This window comes from Phyllosticta citribraziliensis (genome assembly GCF_038025025.1).
Source record: "Phyllosticta citribraziliensis strain CPC 17464 chromosome Unknown J3D65scaffold_6, whole genome shotgun sequence".
NCBI classification, from domain to species: Eukaryota; Fungi; Ascomycota; class Dothideomycetes; order Botryosphaeriales; family Phyllostictaceae; genus Phyllosticta; species Phyllosticta citribraziliensis.
The window spans coordinates 87,082-110,736 of record NW_027117343.1 but is presented as its reverse complement, the minus strand read 5'-3'; the positions used below and the strand labels follow the sequence as shown (position 1 = coordinate 110,736).

General features: G+C 53.5%; 10 protein-coding genes and 1 non-coding gene across 11 annotated transcripts; 7 read left to right on the top strand and 4 right to left on the bottom strand.

The window, feature by feature from the left end:
* Nucleotides 1-248: 248 nt before the first annotated feature.
* Nucleotides 249-2,185, bottom strand: J3D65DRAFT_552861 (polysaccharide lyase family 4, domain III-domain-containing protein; the record flags this gene model as incomplete). Its single annotated transcript, XM_066797099.1, has 5 exons — nucleotides 249-1,139; nucleotides 1,191-1,316; nucleotides 1,374-1,424; nucleotides 1,509-1,909; nucleotides 1,966-2,185. The coding sequence occupies 5 exons, from the start codon at nucleotides 2,183-2,185 to the stop codon at nucleotides 249-251; spliced, it is 1,689 nt and encodes a 562-aa protein (XP_066654933.1).
* Nucleotides 2,186-2,474: 289 nt separating this feature from the next.
* Nucleotides 2,475-4,269, bottom strand: J3D65DRAFT_623414 (uncharacterized protein). The gene is made up of 3 exons (XM_066800158.1): nucleotides 3,848-4,269; nucleotides 3,613-3,802; nucleotides 2,475-3,562 (listed from the first exon to the last, which is right to left on the bottom strand). Exons 1-3 carry the CDS (start codon nucleotides 4,143-4,145, stop codon nucleotides 2,944-2,946), a joined length of 1,107 nt encoding a protein of 368 aa, XP_066654932.1. The 5' UTR covers nucleotides 4,146-4,269; the 3' UTR covers nucleotides 2,475-2,943.
* Nucleotides 4,270-4,368: 99 nt separating this feature from the next.
* Nucleotides 4,369-6,145, top strand: J3D65DRAFT_353920 (uncharacterized protein). The gene is made up of 2 exons (XM_066795570.1): nucleotides 4,369-4,652; nucleotides 4,738-6,145. Exons 1-2 carry the CDS (start codon nucleotides 4,591-4,593, stop codon nucleotides 5,930-5,932), a joined length of 1,257 nt encoding a protein of 418 aa, XP_066654931.1. The 5' UTR covers nucleotides 4,369-4,590; the 3' UTR covers nucleotides 5,933-6,145.
* Nucleotides 6,146-6,589: 444 nt separating this feature from the next.
* J3D65DRAFT_354001 (uncharacterized protein) lies at nucleotides 6,590-8,146 on the top strand. The gene is made up of 4 exons (XM_066795571.1): nucleotides 6,590-7,026; nucleotides 7,131-7,133; nucleotides 7,203-7,596; nucleotides 7,745-8,146. Exons 1-4 carry the CDS (start codon nucleotides 6,911-6,913, stop codon nucleotides 7,856-7,858), a joined length of 627 nt encoding a protein of 208 aa, XP_066654930.1. The 5' UTR covers nucleotides 6,590-6,910; the 3' UTR covers nucleotides 7,859-8,146.
* Nucleotides 8,147-8,881: 735 nt separating this feature from the next.
* Nucleotides 8,882-10,197, top strand: J3D65DRAFT_353842 (uncharacterized protein). The gene is made up of 7 exons (XM_066795569.1): nucleotides 8,882-9,089; nucleotides 9,140-9,173; nucleotides 9,228-9,286; nucleotides 9,334-9,390; nucleotides 9,439-9,485; nucleotides 9,535-9,683; nucleotides 9,732-10,197. The coding sequence occupies exons 1-7, from the start codon at nucleotides 8,987-8,989 to the stop codon at nucleotides 10,042-10,044; spliced, it is 762 nt and encodes a 253-aa protein (XP_066654929.1). The 5' UTR covers nucleotides 8,882-8,986; the 3' UTR covers nucleotides 10,045-10,197.
* A 203-nt stretch (nucleotides 10,198-10,400) lies between these two features.
* J3D65DRAFT_t80 lies at nucleotides 10,401-10,480 on the top strand. Its single transcript has one exon. It is a non-coding gene; the product is annotated as a tRNA-Gly (tRNA).
* Nucleotides 10,481-11,023: 543 nt separating this feature from the next.
* J3D65DRAFT_667509 (uncharacterized protein) lies at nucleotides 11,024-11,533 on the bottom strand (the record flags this gene model as incomplete). The annotated part of the gene is made up of 2 exons (XM_066803023.1): nucleotides 11,024-11,167; nucleotides 11,270-11,533. The coding sequence occupies 2 exons, from the start codon at nucleotides 11,531-11,533 to the stop codon at nucleotides 11,024-11,026; spliced, it is 408 nt and encodes a 135-aa protein (XP_066654928.1).
* Nucleotides 11,534-13,553: 2,020 nt separating this feature from the next.
* On the top strand, nucleotides 13,554-14,056 carry J3D65DRAFT_676857 (uncharacterized protein; the record flags this gene model as incomplete). Its single annotated transcript, XM_066803623.1, has 2 exons — nucleotides 13,554-13,842; nucleotides 13,917-14,056. The coding sequence occupies exons 1-2, from the start codon at nucleotides 13,719-13,721 to the stop codon at nucleotides 14,054-14,056; spliced, it is 264 nt and encodes an 87-aa protein (XP_066654927.1). The 5' UTR covers nucleotides 13,554-13,718.
* Nucleotides 14,057-15,560: 1,504 nt separating this feature from the next.
* J3D65DRAFT_353655 (uncharacterized protein) lies at nucleotides 15,561-17,712 on the top strand. The gene has a single exon (XM_066795568.1). It carries the CDS (start codon nucleotides 15,959-15,961, stop codon nucleotides 17,588-17,590), a length of 1,632 nt encoding a protein of 543 aa, XP_066654926.1. The 5' UTR covers nucleotides 15,561-15,958; the 3' UTR covers nucleotides 17,591-17,712.
* J3D65DRAFT_667506 (uncharacterized protein) lies at nucleotides 17,663-19,734 on the bottom strand (the record flags this gene model as incomplete). Its single annotated transcript, XM_066803022.1, has 3 exons — nucleotides 17,663-19,033; nucleotides 19,081-19,423; nucleotides 19,655-19,734. 3 exons carry the CDS (start codon nucleotides 19,732-19,734, stop codon nucleotides 17,663-17,665), a joined length of 1,794 nt encoding a protein of 597 aa, XP_066654925.1.
* Nucleotides 19,735-20,112: 378 nt separating this feature from the next.
* On the top strand, nucleotides 20,113-23,560 carry J3D65DRAFT_623379 (uncharacterized protein). The gene is made up of 8 exons (XM_066800157.1): nucleotides 20,113-20,598; nucleotides 20,663-21,300; nucleotides 21,350-21,998; nucleotides 22,051-22,312; nucleotides 22,368-22,550; nucleotides 22,602-22,634; nucleotides 22,687-22,890; nucleotides 22,942-23,560. Exons 1-8 carry the CDS (start codon nucleotides 20,596-20,598, stop codon nucleotides 23,421-23,423), a joined length of 2,454 nt encoding a protein of 817 aa, XP_066654924.1. The 5' UTR covers nucleotides 20,113-20,595; the 3' UTR covers nucleotides 23,424-23,560.
* The last annotated feature ends 95 nt before the right edge of the window (nucleotides 23,561-23,655 follow it).

Genomic DNA, 23,655 nt, shown 5'->3' with positions numbered 1-23,655 from the left:
GTTCTTGACATTCAAACACCTCTCGGTACCTCCGGTATCCACACAACATTCCTACAAAGGCAGGTCTGAGCGTGGGGTCCAAATCGTCAATGCCAAGCCGGTAAGAGGACGAGAAGGAATTCCCGAGAAAAATTCAGAGCCTACACTGGCCGCGAGTCAAACGGCATCTCCAACGCAGTCTCTGCCTGCCCCAAGAACTCTCCACGTCTTCGCCCAACCGACCATAGCTTTCCCTCCCAGAACCACTTTCACGCCCACTCCAGTATGATGCTATCCCAGATCCAGCCGCGCCATTTTGTGCTGTTCTTCACCGTAAAAGCCAGGGAATTGCTTCCTTTCCTAAAAAGATTTCCTGCAAAAGAAAATTCTAATAAACGCCATTCGCCTGCAGCCGTAGCAGACCTGTACAGGCTTTGATCCGACGCGAGACTCGACAGGTTGCCGACTTTTGCGCCATTGAGAGTAATTTCTGCGTTGGTTCCCGCGGAGAAACCACCCAGGGACACTGTCAGCACCGCTGTCTGATTTGACACTGCGTCGACATCAAACAAGATCTGCGCAGTCCCATTTGCCGATTGAGCAAAGCACCAGTCGCTCGTATTGCTCTTGCCTACGGTGTATGTCAAATTGGCCGGACATCTATCCACCAAGGCATGTTGATAAGGGGCTCCACCGTATTTGAATCCTAGGGCTTTGCGGTCGAAATCGCCCAACTGGAACAGACGACGTCGATCGTTCAGTCTCCACACGTGGGCTCCAATGTCGACGCTTCCATTTGACGAAGGGACTTGGACATTGTTGACCAGCAGTGACGTTGAGACATCTGCGATCGCGCTGCCATTGGACCACGCTTGGAGCCCGTATGTCCCCGCAAGAACGTGCTCAAAGGAAAAGATACCATCTGCATCGGCATATGTCGTATAGTAGTATCCGCCACCCATGTCGAGAGCTGTCTTGTTGGGGTTGTTGTCTCCAAGAAAAACTGCGGCGCCACTCGCAGGACGTCCGTCAGAGAGTGAGATTGATCCTTTCACAGCTGCGGCTCGATTGTGATACCAAGCGTTGTCGAACCAGGCATACGGCCAAGAAGAAAACTCCTCGGTTTTTCGTGCTTCGGCGTCCGCTTTGGAACCATTATTCTGAGTTCAGCGGGTCAGCAATGTAATTACCATGTCCCGGATCCCACTTACGAGATACCACAGCCAGGGACCCCAAATTTTTCCATCGGAGAAAACGTCGGAAGAGGACGCCATGAAGTGTGTCCCATGCAACATGTTCAGCTGCACGGCGTCGCCGGTCGAAGATTCCCGATGGACCTGCCAACGAAATAAAGTCAGCAAACAGTCGTCCATCCATTGACGGTCTGCTCTCACCGTGAGTTCCTGCTTGAGTTGGTTCCCGTTGTAGTAGTCTTTTCCTGGATTCTACAAAATTAACAATCCGTACCCGGGCAAATCGCGTGAGCCTTTGAATGTGCTCTTGGCCAACGACTCGGCTACGAGACTCACAATGTACCAACTTCCAGCATCTTCTCCGTACACTCCGTAAAAGTCCCACGTCCTGGTCCATGCTGTCCAGTCGTACTTTGTAATAAAGGTTCCATCCGCTCTTTCCCACGTCTCGTCTTGTATCTTGGTCGCCGCACTGTACTCGCTCAACGCCGGAAGCTCCTCGTCTTTAACATTCGTTCGTCCTTTGGGGAAGGTTGTATTGTCCAGTCGCCAGAGCGTGCGAAATTCTCCAAGGACTGGCAGTCCGTGATTGACAAAGTATTGGTATGCGCCTGCAAGGTCTGGGTATATCACCCAGTGCATGTCGCCTTCAATGGCTGAAAAGGCAATGTCGAGGTACGTGCTCGTGTTTGCGGTTACCGAAGCAGACGTCCAATTGAAATTGGACGCAGCACCATCTAAAGAAGCGGCATTAGACAACGACATGAACGATCATTCTCCGGCTTCGACGTACTGTAGCTGACATAGTGTCCAACAGCATCACCCACGAGGTCTCTCTCGTCATACCAAAGTTTTGTTGCGAATGTTTGGTACTGTGTGACGTTCCAGATTTCGTTTCCAAAAACCCACGCCGATTCGTTCAGCTGCGTCAGGAACGGTCCCGAGACGCCCAGTACACTTCCAGCAGACGCCAAAAGACACAGCACACTGGAAAGGGGGCTTTGGAGCTTCATGATTGCACGCTTCAGAACACGAAGACCACACCAGAGGCTCTTTATCAAGCTTTCCCGAAGCTGCAGGGGGCCTATATACTGCTGCAAGTACGGACATAGACGAGAACACAACACCCACATGATGCATCTGCCGGTACATCTCCGGCGACGCTTTCCCCAGACTCTCGGTGGTATTTCTTCCGGGGTATGGACGCAAGCGAGATCCCCAAGCGGGGCAGAGTAAAGAGCTCGTTGGCCATTCGTGGAGAGATTCGTGATGATGCGCCAACATTGTACGCGATCTGTTAACGGCGATAAGACCGAGGTGCGTTGCAAAAGTGCCCCTCATCTTTTCCGAACGGGGCTGTGGCCATGGAGCATGTTGCCAAACCTCAAGACATTGGCATCTCTGGCAGCTCCGACAAGTCTCGTTTTCCATTTCTGTTTACTGACCTTGTCGGGATGAACGAGTTTGCTGTTCGCAATTCTTGCGGTCTGCGGACGGTGTCGCCTCAAAGCACCCGAAAGTACATCGGGTCTGCTTTCGATTTGACGCCACGTCTCGCAAGAAAATGGTCAGCTGAGTGATAAATACGTCGCAAGCCCCTGAATCCATTTGCCTCGCTACGCTCCCTGGACACCGGATCAATTACTACGAAAAGTCAATCTCGGTTCTGGCAAACATCGACTGCGCAAGAAGACTTCCACCTTGCCCGAGCGCCCGCTTCAAACACAAATTCCTCTCCTCGCAACCCAAAGTCCCATCCAGCGATGATGCGTCAGCATTGACGGCGAAAGTATGGAAAATCGTAACCCTGTTCCTCGTCATTTTGCTCGACGCCAGCTTCTGCTTGGAATGAGGCCGGTCCAGCGTATTGGCCCAAATGGCTCGAATGTCTTCGCCGTCCCGTTTGTCTTGGGCTCGAGTCCGGAGACCGCGGCGCCCAAGTGTTTTGAGATCTCTCCACCGGTGAGTGGCCCTGATTCGCCTGCCTTCTGCCCAAAGAATTCCTCTGTCTCGATTGGACGTCGACTGAGATTGAAAATGTTTCCGTTGTAGGGTTGTTGCCCAACTCCGGCACTCTGTTCCAGACTGCGGCAAAGTTGTTGAGCAGGACGTGCTCGTATGCTGGATCAACTTGGCCAAAGTCGTATGATTTCACGTAGTGTTCCACCGTGTATGGCTTTGCGTAGTTGATTCGCGACATGGGATCCATATTACGCTCCTCGGGATGAGTTGCTCGCACTCGAATTGGATCTCGCATGCCGCCTTCCATTCCCACCGGGTGCTCGCGCGGTTTGGCGGATGGAGCAGTCCTTTCGCTGAAGACGATTGAGTGGTCACTCTTGACAGTTCCTCTCTTAGCGACGCCTTGCGACTGGTATGTCTGGATTGGCCTTGGACGTGGTGAGTAAAGAGCTGAAAATGGCAGTGGGATCATGCCTACAAGCAGGTGCAACAGTCGTGCCCTTCGCGGATCACGACAAACCATCGAATTTTTACGAAAATGTTCTCATTCCATTTGCCGGAAATGAAGGTCGTGTTTGCCTGGGGGTTTCCAGCCGGCTCAGGCCAGAGAATTCGAAACACCTTGCCCAGGCGATAGAATCTGTATCCAGGAACCCTCACGACATAATCTTTGACTATTAGCCTCGATATTCACCAGGAACGGGTCTCCATACTTGGGTCAAGCCCCTCTCTGTCGCCCGGAGTTCTCTCAAATCGCTTGCGGGCTCTGATGCCCTCTTGCAAAGCCGGGGGATCTGTCACTGTCTCTGCTGGCCCTATCTTGATGACGGCACCAACAGAAGTCTCGATAATGTTGTTGCCGCTTGTTTGCTCATCAGATTCCTCATCCGGCGGTGCGGGTTTAACCTGGTCGGCCCGCGGCTGCGCATCCGCTGCCTCTGCACCGCAAGAGTCCGTCGGGAGGTCGCGCCACTTGTCTGGCGGCCAATCACTTGGGCTTTCGTCAGTCATACTGTCGGCACTCTGAAAGCAGTTTGCTATGGTTCTTCACGGTCCCTATAAACTGTAGGGATGGCGGGGCGAGTGAGGCTCCGAAGCATGCTTGTGAAAATCTTCTTCATCACCGTGCTGACATGCAGCAGTAAGCCCAATAGGCAACCAAAAAGCGGATTTTCGGCCCGCACCTCTGGTTTGAAGAACACGTGGGACTGTTTGAAGCGGGGTCCTGGGGCAAGCCTTGGAACCGACTGCAAAACAGTGTTACAGCGGATGACAAGCAAGGACGCTCAGCCACACAACCCGACGGGTACGGGTCAGCCGACTCGATCCGCTTCAATGCTTTAAGATGCATGAAGACTACTTCAGCCTTGCAAACTGGCGTTGATGGACGAAGACCACATCATCCAAAGCCCGAAATTGGAAGTTGCTGGTTGCCGGAGCGCCACTCCCGGTGAGCATGGAGCATAAGAATTCCAAGATGGCTGGACCAGCGCCATCTACCAAGCAGACCAACTCGAGGTGAGTAAAACTCGGAGCGCTTGTCTCTTCCGAGCCGGCATGAAACCGGTGACGATGTTTGACCTCCTCGATTGACGGATGGCAGTCCCGACGAATCATCACGTCATCCTTCCAAGAAAAGATCCCACGGAAAACCGGCACCGATGGACAACGCAGGCGAGTGCTCTGCGTGCGACAAGAGTGACGCAGACGGTGCCCAGCGCAAAAGCTTTGCTGTCGACGAGCCACGTCGGGAGCGACGATCATTTGAGAGTGCCACGCAGACCGAGGATGAGCACCACTCGCCGACTCCAGGATCACTGAAGCTCTCACCGGCTCTTGGAGAGGCGCTGATTGAAAACTTGAATCTGTTTGGCAACCTGAAGCCGTTTATCGGAGGTGGCCGAGTGAATTTGATCACCCAGCGCGAAAAGACTAAGCGGGGGCGAGACTACTACCAAAAGGCCCAGAACGAAGTCTTGTCTGGAATTGAGGCTCTTTTGGAGAGCATCCCTCCCCGAAGAATCCCTCCTGAGCTCATCGAATCTATAAATCACCTGTATCGGATCCAAGACGAATTGGATGAAGAACAGCAGTTCCTGGATCAGATGGAGAGGAGGCAGGGAGCGGACGAGTACCGCCTGACCAACGTCCTGTCTGAAATATCGGAGATTGTCGAAAAGATTTATCCAGGACTCAGAAACAAGCAGTACGACGGCCGGCAACTCAGCGACTCTCGAATAAAGTCGGCGGCAACATCAGAAGCCGAGGATCCCCTCTTACAGGCCTACTACGACAAGCGATCCAGCGTGCCGATTCTTTTCGAGCGCCTACTCGAACTCGAGAGCGGGCACGCCGATGACCGAGCAGAGAGGGAAAGCCGAACGAACCTGGGAGAGCCCGTGTCGCCTCCGGACCTAGAGTTCTACCAAGAGTACAGCCGTACACGAGATTCACTCGCCTACGATTTCAGAAGCGCGCAAAGAGAGGCGGAAGAGCTCTTTTCGCGCTGCATCAACGAAGGACTGCTTCCCCGGCGCTCCTCGGTATCCATCGAGTCCGCAAAACACCAAGTGCACGAGCAGATATACCCGCCGCTTTACCAGCAGCTAGACATCCAGGAGCCTGTCATTCCTGCTTTAGACCACCCCCCGGCGACGGACGGGCAGAACAAGAGAGATGCGATCAACGACTGGCTTTCGGCTGCTCCGGGCCCGCAAGAGCAGCAGTCTTTCCCCGTCACGGGCCCGCCTACGCCTGAACTCAGGAAGCCTCCGCCGACTTTTTTGAACGAAGTCTAGAGTGCTGGTTTCTCGAGCTTTTGTTTGGCGGTATCAGTGTCCTTTTGCCAATGTACTTGCTCCCCGACGTAGTTACATGCCCAAGCAAAAACAGATGTACCTTTTTTTCCCACAGAGAAGCTGGTTGTCCCTCGGTGGCGCCTCAATTTCCCGACTGCTGACGTTGTCACGCCGGCAAGAATTGCCTGCCCCGTTCTTTATCTGGAGGAATAAGACGCCGCTGCTACCTTTCTGGACCGGAGGCGAGGCGCCTCTCAATATTCTCCACCTTTCTTGCCATTCCGCAGGCGCGCCCGCTCCTCCTCTGACGCCTGACCCAATCGCTTCACAACCCATCGCTACATCACCCGAACAGACGCCCTCGCAGCATGCGGCTGCCTCCAGTCGGCATGCTCTGACAGCGATTCATCCTGCGGAGGCCTACATCAGGCAGGCAGGCAGACAGCGCTCGAGCGTCGCAATCCACGAAAGCAGGCTTTCCGGCGCTGTTCCCGCATGCATGGATGTAAGCACAAGGCTGAGGCCGGCCGGCTGGCTGTGGTTGGCCGGCGTGTTTGCTCACGGTCGACGGATGCATTAGCGCACGGCTCGGCCCACGGTGTGAAGAATGGCTCAACGCAGTGGCTGCATCCTACCCTCTCGTCCCAGGTCGGTTGGCGTTCTGCTGTGGTGTTGGACCATTGGCGATGAGGCTGGCGGAGGCCCGGCGGAGCTGACTGGCTGCAACACTTGTTGGTAGTGCCATGGTGGGGTGGAGTCTGTTGCCTGTGAGCGCAGTGCTGGGTGCGCTTTTTCGCAACTTTTTGGGTCATTTTGGCGTATGCTGCTGCCGTTGGTTTGGAATGTCCAAGATTTCTCGCGGAGTCCTCTCGAATAATTCAGACCTTGCCGCTGGAAACTAGAAAGTGCTCGCGGCTGGTGCAGAGCCATCTCTGAACCCACGTTCATGACAAGGCCTTTTGAGCGAGTGGTATCCGCATGCCACCTCGCCCTGCACACGTGCAATACTCATTGGATGCAAACAAACGGCCGATTCCTCTCACACGGTGTCTTGAGCTTTTGTATTGGAGCGATGCAAGAGTACAGCAGAGCTGGTGAGTTGCTTGTGTTGTGCAGCTGACGCTGTGCGTCTGGCGAGTTTTACTGGCCCTTGGAGCCAATTGGTAGCCGGCTGACAGTGAAAACGGCCGGATGGCAGCAGGTAATCAAGCTTTCGGGCATTGTTCCTCTCGAGATACTGTTACTGACTCTGAAGCGACTTGACGCGTAGTCGAACGTTCTTGTTGCTGGTCTTTCTCGAAGTCTTTTGTCGCGTGCTGAACGCGCTGCTACGCCCCTCAACTTCTGGAACTTCTGGGACCGAATTCCAGGCAATGGACTCCGGTGGAGCTAAGGCGAGGGTCGACACACGGACGGCAAGCCTGCATCTCCCCCGCACCTACTTCTCAAAGACCGTGTGTGCAGCAGCCTCTCAGACCCCAATTCATATGCCGCCAACGGAGCGAAAAGCCCACCATCCGTCCTCGCCTCTCTGTGGCGCAGCTGGGTTGGACAAATCAGAACGCCGCGGCGTAGACTTCAGCCGCAGAGACTCATGGCCACTGGGTTTCCTACCGAGAGAAAGCCCAACGCGCGAAGATTTTGGTTTGCGCGCCACGATGCAGGTAAACTGAACCAACTAAGCGAGTCGAAGGCGGCGCAGGGCTTTCGTTTGGTTAGCGACGGGAAGCAAAGATGTGGCGATGTCCAAGGCTGTGCAGTGCGGCGTGAAGTCCGACTTCTCTCGAGACCGCGCTAACTGGTTTCCAGCAGTTGCAGACGGATACGGCTCGGACCACGAATGGCGGTCGAAAATCCCAAGACAAAGGCCTTGCTTGCGCATGTCAAGGGCAGAGACTGGCGGGATCTGGCGGCGCGGTTTTTTGAACAAGACGTGGCCAGTTCAGAACCCTGCCTTGTTTCCAGTATCAACTCAGAATAAGCTCAAAGACGAAGCTTTCTGCCCAGATTGTCCAGGGATTGGATTGCAACTCTATTCCAATCACAAGAGAGTCGACGGTGCCGTCCATCAACACCCAAATCGATGAAATGTATGAGTTCTTCAAGATTTTGTGGGAACGACATTTGATGCGCAAAATCAAGAAGAAATAGACTCGGGGCGGGCGTACCTTCGCTGAAGCTCACTCTTTGTTTGTATCCTGCGTGCTCTGCAAGTGGTCGGATCAACAGGACAGGCGACAAACCAACTCATCGTTTGAATTTACAGGAGGCTCCCTTTTCCTCGGGCTTTCTATCTTGTTGATACTTGTCACCAAGTTCGCGACCTACTAGCTAATCCAATAGCATTTGATCATTTACACTGCGACGCCGCCCAGAGATTTCGACTTCTTTCGACCATTCGCCTCTAGTGCCAGCATGGCTTTTAGAGGACCATGCAGAGATCCCCAGATTCTTTTCTCCGATGTGCTGCATTTAGAAGAGTTCTGGAATGTGTAGACAGGAATGGCGACCACTCAAAGCGATCCCGCTTCCTGGTGCAGCCACGACATATCCCCTAGACTGGCTCTCTTGCTCGGAATCATTTCCGAACACACCACTTCTGCCTGCAGTCCATCTCGCTTGATGCCTCTGCTGACATGCAGTGGCAGGGACCAATGCCTCGCGGAACCAAAACGGCTACGCTCCTCTCGGACAAGCAAAACGCGCGATAACAGAGGCGCGCGTTTAAATACACGTGGTGCAATGAGAAGACGGCCAACAGAAGATCGGCGCCGCGCTTGTCGGCTAGTCTGCGGCGTCCTTCTGTTTTCAAACACTTGCAGGCCAGACAGCGCTGGTGCTTGAGGCACAGCCATGTAAAAGCGGGGTTTGCCAACAGGTTCGCGTCGTTGCGGATTCGACATGTCGGTATTGAAGAGGCCAGTGGCCCTCGCCTCTCTCCGCCTAGCAGGGGACATGCCTTTCGCGGTGTAGTGCGGCTCTGCTCTGGGTCCTGAAAGGGCGTGGTTCCATGGAAGATAAATATTGTGTTTGGCTTGATGGACTGGAAATCTCATGGCGCTGAGCAAGCTGTACACCCCCACCATGATGGCAGACCCTACTCGCGAGTGGGTGAGAGACTCCAACGGAAGGTTTTTCATGTACCGATGGAGTTCTGGTATTTCAAACTCGTCCGAGTATGATGGCACAGAAGATGACGTTTCCCAGAATCTCAGCAATGGATCACCGTCTGGCAAAGCCGGTAGGAATGCTCATCAGAGTCCGACTTGGATGCCAAACTCACAGCAGATCAAAGTCAGCGACACGATTCTGTACAGTCCACATCCGCTCAGGTCGCTTCGCTGTTTGAAGAAAGTTTGTGCACCGCCACTGTTTGACAAGATCGACGCTGAACTGTTCAGGAACCCCTGAAAGCCTGATTCGAGAATCACCGGGAGCAGTCGAGGGGCTCGACCCGAGTGAGTCGTTTGAGCTCCAAACACAATGACAATGGCTGATTGTCCAAGGCTACGAAGTGCAAAGGCGGCCTCGCCAGTTCTTCCATGCTGGTCGTGTGAGCAAACAAGCTCAACCTGCCACGCTGACTTGCTCACAAGTTGCAGATGTTCTCCGTGCTCTTCACTGAGCCACTGGGAGAAAATGCAAGGAATGTCGGCGACAATGTGACGACGGTCATTTACGACCAGCGCGTCTTTTCGCAGATCCGCCGCTTCATCGTGGTTCAGCCGAAACAAGGCTTTTGCTACGCAGTGTGAGTCCTGAAAAAGATCCAAAGCCGAGGCACATCTGAGAGTCATAGCCCCGTATCAACGTACGGAAACCGTGGAGTCAACAAGCCTGGTGTCGAGCCAGAGGCGCATGCCGTGGTCCACACGACCAACTCGAACCCTGTATGGCTTCAGGGTGAACGCGAACGCGGCATGATCAAGGAATCAATCGCGGTGGTTCCGGCAAATGACGGTGTTTCCTTGACTCCTGCCTCGCGCATCAACTTTTCGCTTGCCCATCCGATTCAGTACAATGTCAAGGTGAAGGACCTTGGTCGTGTCTGTGATGAAGACATGCCGAACTTTTGTCTGTACTGGCAGACGGAGCGAGACAGGAGTTTTTGATCATACGTTCGTCCTTTTGTAACTCTACATACGTCGAAGACTTGCTTGCTTTGGTTTCTTTTGTTTTGTCGATTGATTTCATTGGCAACATGGATTGTTTAAGTGTTTTGTTCCTGTTGCGACTGGTCTTCGACAAGGGAAACAATATCTCGCTCGACGAGGACCAACAATCAGGATTAAAGACGCGAAAGTTTACGCTGTTGCTGGAAAAGTTCGCCTGGATCGAATTAATCGTCCGGAACAGGGATCAATTCGGTGATTCAAAGGCTTCATCGGAGAGCTGTCTAAGGTTTCCTCAGCAAAACTATGTTTATAGATTGGACAAGCGTGGCCTATCCTCATCAATCACAACACCAGCGCCAGTGGTTTAGTGGTAAAATTCATCGTTGCCATGAGCAGTTTCGATGAGCCCCGCGTTCGATTCGCGGCTGGCGCATTCTTTTGTCTTTTTGTTCTGTTCTAGAGCTACATGATGGTTTGTTGTTGTGGGTTGACTTTTTAGTATGTGGGGACGCCTGAAAGCGTTTTGGTGGAGCGAGAACCGTAACTCATGCAAACGGGCCGATATCGGCGAGCAAACGCGGCCCAGGCGCATGCAAAACGTGCAGAAACAGAGAGTACGTAAAAGACCCATGGCTACTAACATACAAGTCGTTGTGTTGAAGTGCTGTTGGTGGGCGAGGCTTTGGGCGCTTTGGATGTGACAAACGTCGCCTGCGTGCGCACCTTCGACTGCAGTCCTGCGGGTGTAGTCCTTGCTTTTTCGCTTGCTTTGAGATCTGTGACAGTCCTGGTTTCGTGTCATGCTGCTGTCGATTTTAAAGAACAGTCGTAAAAGGGTGGCCTTGCGCGGTTTGGGTGTTTGGCTTGTGGGAAGGGAGTGGGAGAAGGTGGATGGGTGTGATGGTTCAATGGATATTCAAGAGCAGCAATTGGATGCAAAGGGCTCTTTCGAGACTGGCGAAATATTGGGTATCATTTAATTGCGCAGGCGCTGGCTACAAAGATCCGCCTTCAAATTGTCCGACTTGAGCATGCGGATTCCAATGTTCAGTTTCTCATCGCCTGCCTTGGGGACATCCAAGTTGTCTTCTGTCGAAGAGGCTCCACGGAGCTCCCGTGGCTAGCTATAAAATCGAAAGTCAGCACAACAACATTCAGCTCCAACAAACTCGTAATCGCCCTTACCTTAGGAACAGCTCTGGCGACCCGCAGCCCTAATGACATCGATACACTGGGCACCAGTGTAGGGGTTGTCGGCCTGGCCGTCCGGGCATTGGCAGACGGAACTGAGGCTGGAGCCGTCGGCGGAGCAAATGACGGCGCAGCGGCCCTTGGGATACTCGCACGAGATGGCGCCGCCGATGCAGCCGCGCAGGCCGTTCTGGCGCGTACGCAGGACGCCATTGTTCTCAGAGGGCGCGGCGAGGCCGGTGGACGCGAGGCCGAGGAAGACGGCGACGGTCGTGAAGAGCTGGACGAAGTGCATGGTTGCTGTTGGAGAGAGCGGAGGGTTGCTTGAGCGAGGGACGAGGGTATGGGTTGAGGTCTGAGGATCAAGGAGAGTGGTGATGGTTGCGATTGCCAGGTATTGGTCCGCCCTGGCGTATTTATACAGTTGCTAAGAGATGTTTCTCGTGCCTCTTGACCTTCTCGAGATTGGCCAAAGTCATGGCGACTGGACAATTGTGACCATTCGAACATGTTTGACTCGGGCCTGAACCGACACGAGACTTCAACGCCTCTCAAACCCTAGGCAGGAGGGCGGAGCATCATTTCCATGCCTGAGATAAGATCGCCTAAAGCAGGTAAGTAATAATGCACCTGGATGTCGTTCTGGGTAGTCCCGAGCGATGTCACAACGTGATGTTGCTGGCACACTGTACCCCCGAGCGCCAAATGCCAAGTCTGTTTGAGCAGGTTTACTGCTTTCCTCTTACGGTAAACAGCTAGGAAGTGCTAGGTTTGTAATACGAGTGTCTTTGACTCGAGACTCATGGCTGGAGAGAGCACTGCCAAACGCCAAGGGAGCGGCTAATTTTGACCCATTCTGTGGATCATCGCCCCCTTGCACATGTCATCGGGCAAAATTGCCACGGTTTCGCCCAGTTCGATGATTTCAGCGGGCGAAGCTGCTGTGTACGTGCAGTAGGCGCAGACTTGCTGCAGCTCTTTACCTCCAAACTTTGTATTGTTGCGAAAATGGGAACTCAGGGGGATGGTCCGTGCTGACGTAAGTAGGTCCGGGCCGTTTGGACGCCTTCTGTTATATTCGATTTGCGTTTGACCTCACAATTTTCCGTTCCTTTTGGATTGACCATTGCTATGGCATCTACGTGGAAGAGGCAGAAAGGTACCAAAGAGTTGCCCGAGTGCAGTTGTGGGGAAGGGGGCCTGAGGAAGTTGGCCATCCCCGGCGCCAAGGCGTGAACACTCGGTCGGTTCTCCACAGTCGATCTTGGGTAGAGTCGGGCTGTTAGACGGTCGGGACACTTTGATGTCTTCTTCGTATGGTAAAGTGGGATTCAGGGCGCCCTTTCTGTCGTGAGCAGTCGAAGGGGGCCGAATCCAGACCGCAGAAAGATGACTCCCCATGTTTGAATCACTGACGCCTCCAGCTCTTTCAGCATGGCTTGTCGCCTGCTCTAGACCATGATCCAGCTGCCAGACGTTTGAAGTTGCTGTCGCCGACTTTTCTTCGGTCCTTTCTCAAACATCACGCGCTTGTCGCCCAAAGCGCGGTCGAGTTTTCGAGTTACCGGATTCGGCAGGTCGCAAACACGGCGTCCTGTCGGCCATCGTATTGGCCATTGCAGCCGCCACCACGGTCAGTACCGGCCACCGAAGACAGGAACCAATCTTGACGATTCATGCAAGGCTGCTCGGCACGTGGTGGAAAAATGAATCAAGAGAACGCCCTTTGACGTTTGTTTCAAGCTTATCCTGACCTCAGTTTGACTGCTCATGTGTGCTCGCAGCGCGGGCAATTTGGCCGAAGAATCAAGAGTCGATGCAGAGTACCACAGTCGCATCCCGAGAAAAAATCGCCCTTGTTCAGTACACCGCCTGAGCAATTTGCAGTGGGCCCACTGATCAGTGGGCGGTTCGTCCCACGGGCACCATGCATTCGTTCTCGTTAAGCTTAACCCCAGAGATCTGGCAAAGCTAATCTTGTTCTCTAAGCGAGCTTCGTTCAGCCAATCCATGAGGGCAGATCTGCAGTCAGTAAATCGACCGCACTTACCGTACAACACCTTGATCTTCGGAGAACAACGCCTTGCTCGTCGGAGAACTCCGCACTATTTGAGCAAGGCTGACACGCACCAGCTTCCAAACGGCTTTGAGCGTAGCGCGCCGAAGGACCGCCTATTCGCTCCATGTGTTCGCTCTGCTTGGCAAGTCGCTCCATGTATTCGCTCTGCTTGGCAAGTCGCTCCATTTGCTCGCTCTGCTTGGCAAGTCCAGTGACTCGAGGCATCGTACTCTATACGACAGTCCTCATTTTCCACAGCCTCCACGGCACGTGCCTGAATAAACAGACAAGTCAGTACCCAAGACAAGACAATGAGGGCGTATAAGAAGTGCAATTCAGACCGTTAATCTGTCCCCTCATTCCGAACAAAGCAACTCGATCTCTTTCACCAAACCCTTTACCTTGTCCACTCACCTCCACAATGCTCGCCCAAAAGATTACTTCCATCATCGCCATGGCCGTCGGCCTGCTCATCGCCCCCGTACTTGCCCAGAACGGCGAGCGCGCATGCTACGGCGGCGCCATCTCGTGCGAGTACCCCAAGGGTATGAGACTCTCCTCTTTGGAAATTGACTTTCATCGCCAGAATGAAGTATATTGACCTCCGAATCTCTTTCAGGACGCTGCGCCAAGCTCTGCCAGGGCGTCATTGGCCCCTACGGAACCGCCTGCGACTGCCCGGACGGCCAGGAGGACAACCCCTACACCGGTGCCAGCTGCATCACCATCACCCAGGCGCTCGGTCGCCAATCGTGCTAGTCTTAGGGAGGGACTGGGTATCTTTCGGGATCTGCGGGAATGGAAATGGGAGTTTTCTGTACTTGTTAATTCATTTTGAATATATGGGAGTTTGTGCCAGCTCCGAGTCTTAGCGCAAGCAAAGACCAGAACATGATTGAAAGCTTGACGTGCAGAGTACCCGACATGCAGACTTGCGAGGAAACTTCGACCAAGCGTATGGTCAAGGTGTCCAGAGTGCTGTGAAGAGCTGAAATCGAATTTCGGCGATTGATCTGGTCCTGGTGCTATAGCTGCAAGTGCCCGAGGACGAGGCGATTGAATGGGCGAAAGCTGAGATGTTGCCGCAGAGCAGGGACATATGAATGCGACCACAATCAGAATCAGAGGGCTGGTACAGATGGTGCAGCGCCTGTGGCCCTGCGCTTCTTAGGTGTTCTCAATCCTTCAAGTCTTTTGAGGCAGAATCAGGGACCATTTCGTGAACGTGTGCAGATATTTTGGGGACTTTGATGCCCAGTGATGGAGAAAAGCCAATGGTTTCTGTGTGGTTCGTCTCTCGTGATTGTGCGGTTGTTGAGCCAGAAGCGGTGCGGCCCCTCCAAGCCACTGCAGGCTGCCGGTCTGGAGGAACGCGCCCGATAAATGCGTTGCCGAGCAGTCTCTTTCTCATTTACTTAATCTTCCTTCTTTTGTCTTTTTCTTGTCTCTTGACGGCTAGACTTTGGACTACGCCAGTGGCTTTCGCATCCGGAGGCTCTTTCCATCGACCGGTTTGCGTTGCGTGGGCTTCGCAGACTGGGGTACGGCACTCCAGTGTTGTTGCCAACGGGTCGTCTGCAGTTGGGTCGCTACATCTTCCCGCGCTGCAAGATGTCAGCATTCCTCGGGGCGAAACCGAGCGGGGCCGGCATTTGGGAGAGGACAATTGCAAACGCGCATGCAAAATGGCGGTCTCAGGGTCGTGACATCCTTCAATGCGACCCGACTGACAATGGATTCCGGCTGCACGTCGCGTTCGCGCTGGGTTCCAAAGCTTCTGGAAGCTTGCCGAAACGAGGTAGAAAGGCTTGACCGGAAATCTGATGGTGAGTTTCAAATGCAGATGTCTCAATCAAAATCTGATGATACCTCGAGAATAGAAACACTGTTGTAAAAGTAGGATCGCCGTTATAAAGCGCGGGGAAGATGTTTGATGGTTGTGGCTCCGGTCCCGAACCAGGAATATTCACGTGATCTGGTAAGCGCGCGTTTCTCGGACTAACATATTTCCCGAAACCGATCAACTCCACCCAGCCCAGCCCCGGAAAGTCAGCTCAACTGACAACATCACCGCACCGCGCCGACAGCTCATTCGTTTTCGTGTCCATCATTCGCCTGTTCATCAAACGTACGTTTCTTCTGTTTGCTTTTCGATCGCGCAGCAACTATCCGGGATCCAATCGTCGCGCTGGAGTGTCGGGTTGCCTGCGAGGGTGGTCGTTCCTTTCGAAACCCTGGGTCGGTCTTCTCTGGTTGCGTGCTGGCTCGAGGTACCTCTCTGGCCCGCACAATCTTCTCGAGCTTGACTCGCCCTCGGATCGTTCGGATCGCCGGTCTGGCTGGTTTCTGGCCTTGCTCCTGTTTGCTTTCTTCCTGGGCTGGCCTTCTCCGGACGCGTGCTAGTTCGAGGGAAACCTCTGGCTCGCACAACTTCTCGAGCTGGGCTCGCTCATGAGGCAAGGATTTCGTCGCGACGACCCGGTTAGTGGAGCCAGTGCTGCTCTCAAGCAAACAGCTTGTCAAAGCCTGGGTGGGTGGGATTCCTGCGCAATTTCGCGGGGGTTTTTGTACTTTACTGCTGTAGATATTTTGAATATCACGGTTGATTGGCTACTCTAGATCTGCTGTGTCCGTGCCCCTGAAATCCTCCCTGCGTATACGATGGAAGGCCGTCCATGTTTTTCTTCCGCACCACACTTGGATTACGCAAACGAGTTCTTGGTGAAATGGCGCGACGCGCAGACGGGACACACAATGTTTCTTGGGCAATTGGCTTTTTCTGGACGTCGCTGTGGTGAATTGTCCATGTGGTTTGCCGATGATGCAGATGAGAAGTGCATGATTGGACTCTCCCTTCCTTTGAAGATGCGGGTCGCAAGCAAGAAAAGGAGAGATGTCCATCTCATCCTACCTGCGCGTTCCTTTGCAAGCCTAGACAATCTCTTCTCCATCGATGTCGTGACGGCCCAAGACGACCCGGAAGCAGCCCATGAGTTTCGCAGAGCAGGCCTCGGCTCGTCTACCAAAGTCCTTCGCTTATCCTTTGCCCTCCAAGAACACGGTTACGCCATGATGCCTACTGAACCGTTCAAAAACCCATTGCCCTCGAATTCGCGCGGCCTACTTCTCAGCCTGAGATCGCTTTCGCGTAGTACTGCCTTTGAAGTGTATTTGCCGTACCTGGAGTCTGCCGCAGACTTGTTGGAGCGCTTTGCCACCAAAGCCCGGAGCGTTCCAGTAGATTCTCCGTCGATTGATCACGTGAAGACATACAGCGGTCGGTCATGGGGGGTCGATGAGTGGGCGGTGTACGGAATCGAGGACAAGGAGGCCATGCCAAATGCTTGGAATCCCGTCGTAGATGACGATCCGCCCCCGTACGAAGAAGCCGTTCGGGAAAAATCAAACCACCCCGGAAATTCGACGCAAGAACACCCAGAGAATAGTCCAAACCCATCGCAAGTCGAACTCCGGCAACATTTGAAGCTTCTGGTGGAGCAAGAGCAGGCCCGACTACACGCGACAAACGGAGACAATGGATCCATACCAGACACCGCTAGCTGGATTTGGAGCGATCACTCGGAGACACCAAGTCCACCAGCCAAGCGCAAGGCTGAGGCGCTGCAGCTCGAATCCGAGCAGCCACACAAATGCAGGCCAATCGAAAAGCCCGACGCTGACAACGGGCGCAATCCTCGCCACGCAGACGGGGAAGCGAGGCCCTTCAAACTCGAGAGGAATGCGCTGCACAACACCGAGGACGAAGTGTTCATTTCGAGACGCTCGCTGCTCAACGGAGGACCGAGCCGCACGCTCTTCAGCGACGCCCAGTACCGCTGCTTCACCATCGCGCTCAACTGGTTCATGACAATATGGCAAGAAAGAGCCGACGCGCACATCGCTTTCCTGCCGGAGTTGAAGAGACTTGCGCAACTTGCCAGCGAGGCCGACTCGAGACAGCAAGAGACGCTGAAGCGCTTTGAAGACTTTCGGGTAGAGTGCATGCACCTCTTTTGCCAGGATGACCGTCCTCTCCGACAGACGCCGTTCCGCCACGACCTTTCGATGGAGGAGAAGCTGCGTTTGGTCCACCAGTTTGTCTACAGGCCCGACGCTGCGCTACCCCCGGGCCGAGACTGCTACGTCTTGGACGACCTGCTTGCCTTGCACGAGGCGGCGAAGGCGTGCAGCTCACACCTGGAGACGAGGCGCGAGCTGGAATTTGCCTTTTACGCGCAAATGTCGACGTGCGTGTTGCTCGTGCTGTACGGAACCGCTCACGGAAACGAGTAAACTTCGAGACGAAGATGAAAAAGAGATGGACCGGGCTGAAGCGCGCCTCCTCATTTTCCTTAATCGGTCCAACTACGACTTGCCAAACCTCGTCACATCGGGCACTTTCATCATACCCAGCAGCTCGTCTTCTTCCTCAAAATCAAACACTTCTTTTCGAAGGGTGCCGAGTCTGTAGGCTTCTTGCAGCGTCATGCTCTGATGGTCAGTGAACCATCCGACCTTGACAATCTTTCCATGGTCGGATGAAGCCTTGACCGCGTCGCCGAGAATCCCAACGAAGCGCTGCAGACAGCTTTTCAAACCCGAGCCGTTACTTGCCTTGTCAAGCACCTGCAGGCCATCAATGATGACGTAGAGCAGAGGCGGGCCGACAGACAGGACTTCCTCAAGAAGCTCGATCGCCTGCGCGAGGCTGTCTTTACGCAATCCAAACTGGACGACTCTTTCTGTAGAAAGATCCAGTGCTGCGCCTCTACTGGTTTCAAAATCAAGCTGCTCTGGCAGCGCGGCCGCAATCTGGTGGATCAACGCGTACACCATTTTGAGAAGCTCCTCCTCGAGATCGAATGACCTGTAACGGCTCGGGTCGTACGCGCAAAAGTACGACACGACCGGCACGCCGAGGTTGCGCAAAGCGGCCACGATGAACGCCGCTGTCAAGGTGTTTTGCGATGGCTGGGCATCGGGCGGCGGTCCCGCTATCCATCGAGCTTCCGAAGCACCTTTCGAGGCCCAGGAGGCCAGCGAATGGTAGACGTTATGGTTGACCGACAGGTAGCGCGACTGTGCTGAAAGGTTGTTGATCTTTTCTGTCTGTACGAATCGCCCGAGGTTCTCCGTGGCTTCTTGGACTGTCTTGCTTGTCCAGTAGGGTCTTGCATCTGCGGGGTTCTCTGGCTCATCGTGCTCGGGCGACTCCTTTTTGATGTCGTCTTGCGCGGGTGGAGCAGCTTGATCTGTCCCCGAATCTCCGCAATTTGACTCTATTTGCAGCCTCTCAAGAGGCGCCGCGACCGTCGGCGGAGGCGATTGCGCTGCCCTTGATCTCGGACTGTCGATGGCCTGCCCGACCAATCCCGCTTGGCAATGGGCCCCCAACTTCAAAGCCACGACGTTGAGCCACCTCTTATTAGTCACACTGTTGGCCTCTTTTTCCGCCTGCTCCGTGTGGTACTTCAATTTGTCCATGGAGTTCCGCATTTCTGCCTGAAGCGAATCTCCGAGGATGCTTTTCAGCCGTTGTGTGGGCGAGCGGTACCACTCGTCCAACAGTTTGGCGAGGAGCTTGAACAGAGCGCAGTAGTAGCATGCTATGTGCCTCTTGATGTACTCCGAGTCTGGAGCCTCCCTGGCCGACTTGTACAAAGTGCGCACTTGATCAGATGCCCTTCCAAGGCAGTCGGAGATCTTCTCTGCCGTGCTTTCACGCGTTTGAGCAGCCTGCTGCAATCAGTCGACCTTCAACGGCAAAGTGGTGGGACCAAAACCTTGACGCTTGCGGTGAACGCGCCGACGAACAAAAAAGAGTACTTGTCGTCCTTTGGAAGCATTGCGAAGAGATACTCATACTGCCCAAGCGTGTCGAGGACTTTGACGACCCAGCTCTTCGCTCTGCCTCGTTTCGTTTCTTTCCCCTTTTCCATTTCCTTGTGCGACTCATCGAGCAACTTGCGCAACTGCTCCATGCTAGGCTTTTCATATTCTTCGCGGACAAACAGGTGTCTTCTCCTCTTGTTGTTTTTGTTGACGTGTTTGAGAACCCTGCTCCACGACTTTTCGAGTTCTTGGGATATTTCGTCTACCTCGCTGACCCCGTTGAAGACATCATAGCTACGTCAAGGTCAGCTGAGATTTGGAGCTGTAGTGACGAAAACCCCACTATCTGTTCTCTGCAAAATTGTCATTCTTGGTGTACATTTGCACAGACTTGTCTGCTGATTCGCTGAAAATTCTTTCTCCTCAAGCTTCCTGTTGTTCTTCCCACTGCACCATGTCTGCAAGACTTTTGCTACCAAAGCATAAGTGCGATTTCTGCGATACCGTCTTTCGAATTCAACTCACTAAAGCGTATCGTCTGGATTTTTGGACATTTGTGTTTCGCTGTACTGGCGGACCAGCAGCAAAGCGTCGGAGGCATCCATGACTGTGTCTTAATCTCGTAAGAGTGTGCCGTGCCGGAAACGCGGAGGTTCAAGTCGACGCCAGGGCAGTAGACCACTTGCGAAGGTCCAACTCGTAACTAGAGATTGCCTTCCCAGTGAACGGTCAAGCGGTCAGCGACAAGGCTGCGAACAAGGCTGTAGTCGTGGTCGCTCCTCGGTGGCTTGATGACACAGCAGGTCCACAAACCAATCAAGCTTCTGAGCGAGGTGCAACGCTTCTGCCTGCACACACGTCAGGCTTGATCTTGCGGTTCGTGGCGTGCCGGAGTTGGCAGATTTCGTACCCTTGGCTGAGTGAATACTTCGTTGCGTCCTATGCAGAGCCCAGCGATGGGGGAAAAGGCTTCGGTTTCGAGGGGCGGATGTGACGAGTATGTAGACATTTCACCTCGATCACTGCTACTTCTGCGCAAGGTCTCGGGCACTTGATTCGTGTTACCAAGCGTAATTCTCACCACACGTACTGCAGATAAGCCAACAAGTCAGCCCATTAAGTGCAAACAACAAGCAAGGCTGCTTATTAAAGACCAGGTCGGTTATCTGAGGATTGGAGAGGCTAAGAACTGCGTGCCCTGCGGATTTCCGATGAATATTCTTACCTGCATCAAGCCCTGAGACGCCCAGCCTTGCACTGTACAGCCTCCTCGCGTCCAAAAGGGAGCGTACGCGGCTACTTGCAGTGCGGGGCTTCTGGTCGATTTATTCTCCCGCGGAACTTGTCTGAGCCTCGTGTAATGGTGCACCACCTTTTTCGATTTGCCCAGAAATTTCCGTTGCCTTGTCTTGGATCTTGATCATTTGTTCGCTGATCAGAAATTGAAGCATATCAGTAAGCAAGCAATGGTAAGAGACAGAAACACCAAGGTAGACAAAAACAACGCGAGGCTTACACATAAAGAAACTCCAGGCCGATCATGTTGTCCCAGAGGTGACCGAAATCGCCAAGAACAGCCCGACCTCGACAGGCGCTGTGACGGAAAGAGAGAACAAAAGAGACAACTCAAGCAAGGATGTCAATCAAGAATTCGAGATCGCTCCAAGAATCCACTTGCCAGAGGATTGCGACGCGGATCTCGAGCCTGATCTTCCGGCCGACTTAAGCGATCACGACCATTCAATGCTTGAGACCTCTCCGGTCGATACACTGGATGCGCACCTAGCGGCTGAGACTGCTTCCGTAGCATCGACCGTGGAGCCTGTCGATGAGAGTCCTTGCAACGTCAGATATGTGTATCATTGCAACGACAGGAGCGGCGGCTACTTTGTAGAGAAGAGGAACGACGCTCCTCTGACTCTCGAAATCGCGCAGCCAATACGTCAACGCCCTCCGAGCGTCTTTGAAATCAAGCATTTCGTGCAAGTCGAGTCCAAAGGCTGGAGACAAATGCCGGTGGTGCATGGAACCCGAAGAATCAATCGCGTGTGGGAAGCCGGGAGCCAGTCTCTTTCGGACATGAAGGTCGCAAGTATTGACAAAGTTACCATGGTGATCTACTCAGCTGTCCTGTTGGAGGCCGTCAGGGAAGTTGTCGAGTACTATCCCAGGTATTGTCGTCCGTGAAAGCTGATGGCCGCTGTTGCTCACCGATTGCAGTCAAAACTTTCTCGGAGATACAGTGACCTTCAGAGAGCCATTTTGTGCTCTCTTGCACCACATCGATGAACTGAAGGCTCTCAAGACCAGACTGGAAGAGGATCAATCTCTCGAAAGCAGCAATCCGAAGAATCTGGAAAAGTGTGAACACATTCAGGTACTGCTGGATTACTTGGACCCAAAGATCCAGCGAGAAATTTTGCCAGCTCAGAAAAGACTTCAAAAAGCCAAGCCGACTGTCACTTACAATGATTTGTGGTACCTCCTTCGTCCCGGGGCGCTTTCATACCATATTCATGACAACGTTTGGATCGGCTGCGTTATCCAGAGAGCCGCACTGGTCCCCGGAACTGGAGGACAGGCGCACGACAAGGGCCATTGGGAAATCTACGTTTGGTTTCAAGACTCCATCTGGGGGACTGGCTGGCTGGCGACAGCCCTGAAGAAGGTGACAGTCGATCATTTCGAAGGCGAGAAGCTTGTCCTGGATCTGCCCGTGTTTCCAAGGGACTACTTTGATATCAAAGACGGCAACAAACGGAGATCGGACTATCAGAAAAGAGGACGCCTGATTCGCAACATCCTGTGGAAGGACCATTCGTACGTCAACTACAATGGGAAGCTCATGTTGCCGAAAGTGAAACCAGAGGTAAAGTTGCGTTCCAGAAACCCCGGGAGATTTTGGCTGACCCAGACAAAAGTATAATGGTCCTCTCATAGCCTGTACGACGTACTCCCAGGACACCGATCTTCCCGACCACAACTGGAATTACGACTTCATGGAAGTGGTCCAGGGTCCAGAAGGTCTGGATAACCCCAAGAGGGCTGCATCGTCGAAGATAGTCAATCCGTTGGATTTAAATACCAAGGATCCTGATCATTCGCCCGATCTCCTGTCAGAGGAACATTTGTTTCTTCTTTGTCCGATCATGCCGGGGTTTGCGCTCCTCACGAAGAGCTGGAGTAAGTTTCGCGCCATGCTTCGAGCGCTGTCGAACGCTAATGGTTATCGAACCAGCAATCATCAACGTCGACTGGATTTCCGAGTTGGGGGAGCCTGACAAAGTCCCACCGGCGAATATTCCCCAAGAAGAACTCAAGTTCATCAAGGCCCTATCGAATCGTCAAATGAAGACCAAAGTGCCGTGGTCCGCAGACTTTATCAAGAACAAGGGCAAGGGTGTCGTGGTTCTCCTACACGGTTCGTCTGGACAAGACCTTCCAAGGGCTGGTGGCTGACCTCCGCAAACAGGGCCCCCGGGTGTCGGAAAAACATACACAGTTGGTAAGTCCCCGTGTAGAAAGTTGAGTATTCGCGTCGTGTTGACTGCTGCCAGAAACCACGGCCATGGCGACTGGACGACCCCTGATCAGCCTCACTATGGCCGACTTGAAAGACGAGGAAGAGACGATTGAAGCGGAGCTGACGGAATGGTTCTCCTTGGCAAACAGATTCAAGGCGATACTTTTGATTGACGAGGCAGACGTCTTCCTGGAACGTCGCCAACACAAAGACGTGGATCGAAACGCAATGGTATCCGGTATGAGCGTGCTTGCGCCTGACTTCTGTTCATGTGCTGATGTTGGCATAGCTTTTCTCCGGAAGATGGAATACTTCGAAGGCCTTCTCTTTTTGACCACCACTCGGTTGGGGTTCATCGACGAAGCTTTCATATCGCGGGTACACATCATGATTGAGATCAAGAAACTCAGCCCAGAGAGACGAAGAGTGATCTGGAAAAACTTTCTTGACAAACTGGCCCGGGAATGCCAAGGGAAAATTCGAGTGGCGCCCGGAGCGACCCGCTACATATTAGAGGGAGCGGAGATGTGTGCCATGGACTGGAATGGTCGGGAAATTCGAAACGCTTTGCAGACGGCAATCGCGTTGGCAGAACACGACGCTGTCGAGAGCGAATACCACAAAGAGGGAGACGAAATCATAGTTGAGAGCGAGCATTTCCAGAGGGTCATGAAGATGAGCAAATCGTTCCGCGAATACCTCGACAGCATTGGGAACGACACGCCGGAAGAGCGCGCCTCGCGTCTGTACGGGCGAAGAGACGATTGTTGAGCTGTCAGCCTGAAATTCGAGTGTTTGGTCAATATAGTGCATTCCTCGAGTGAGTGAACAGAGTAGTCGTCGATGTCATCGGGCTATGTGACATTCAAGCACAGAGAGTAGTATCCTCGCGTGTCGAAATTGAAAACATGAGTGCGACGGACGTTGGTGCAATGGTGTTGAAGGAGACTCGTCCAGTCTGTGCGGGGAGGACGTGCCGGAGGTAGACCCCATCGAGGCGGTG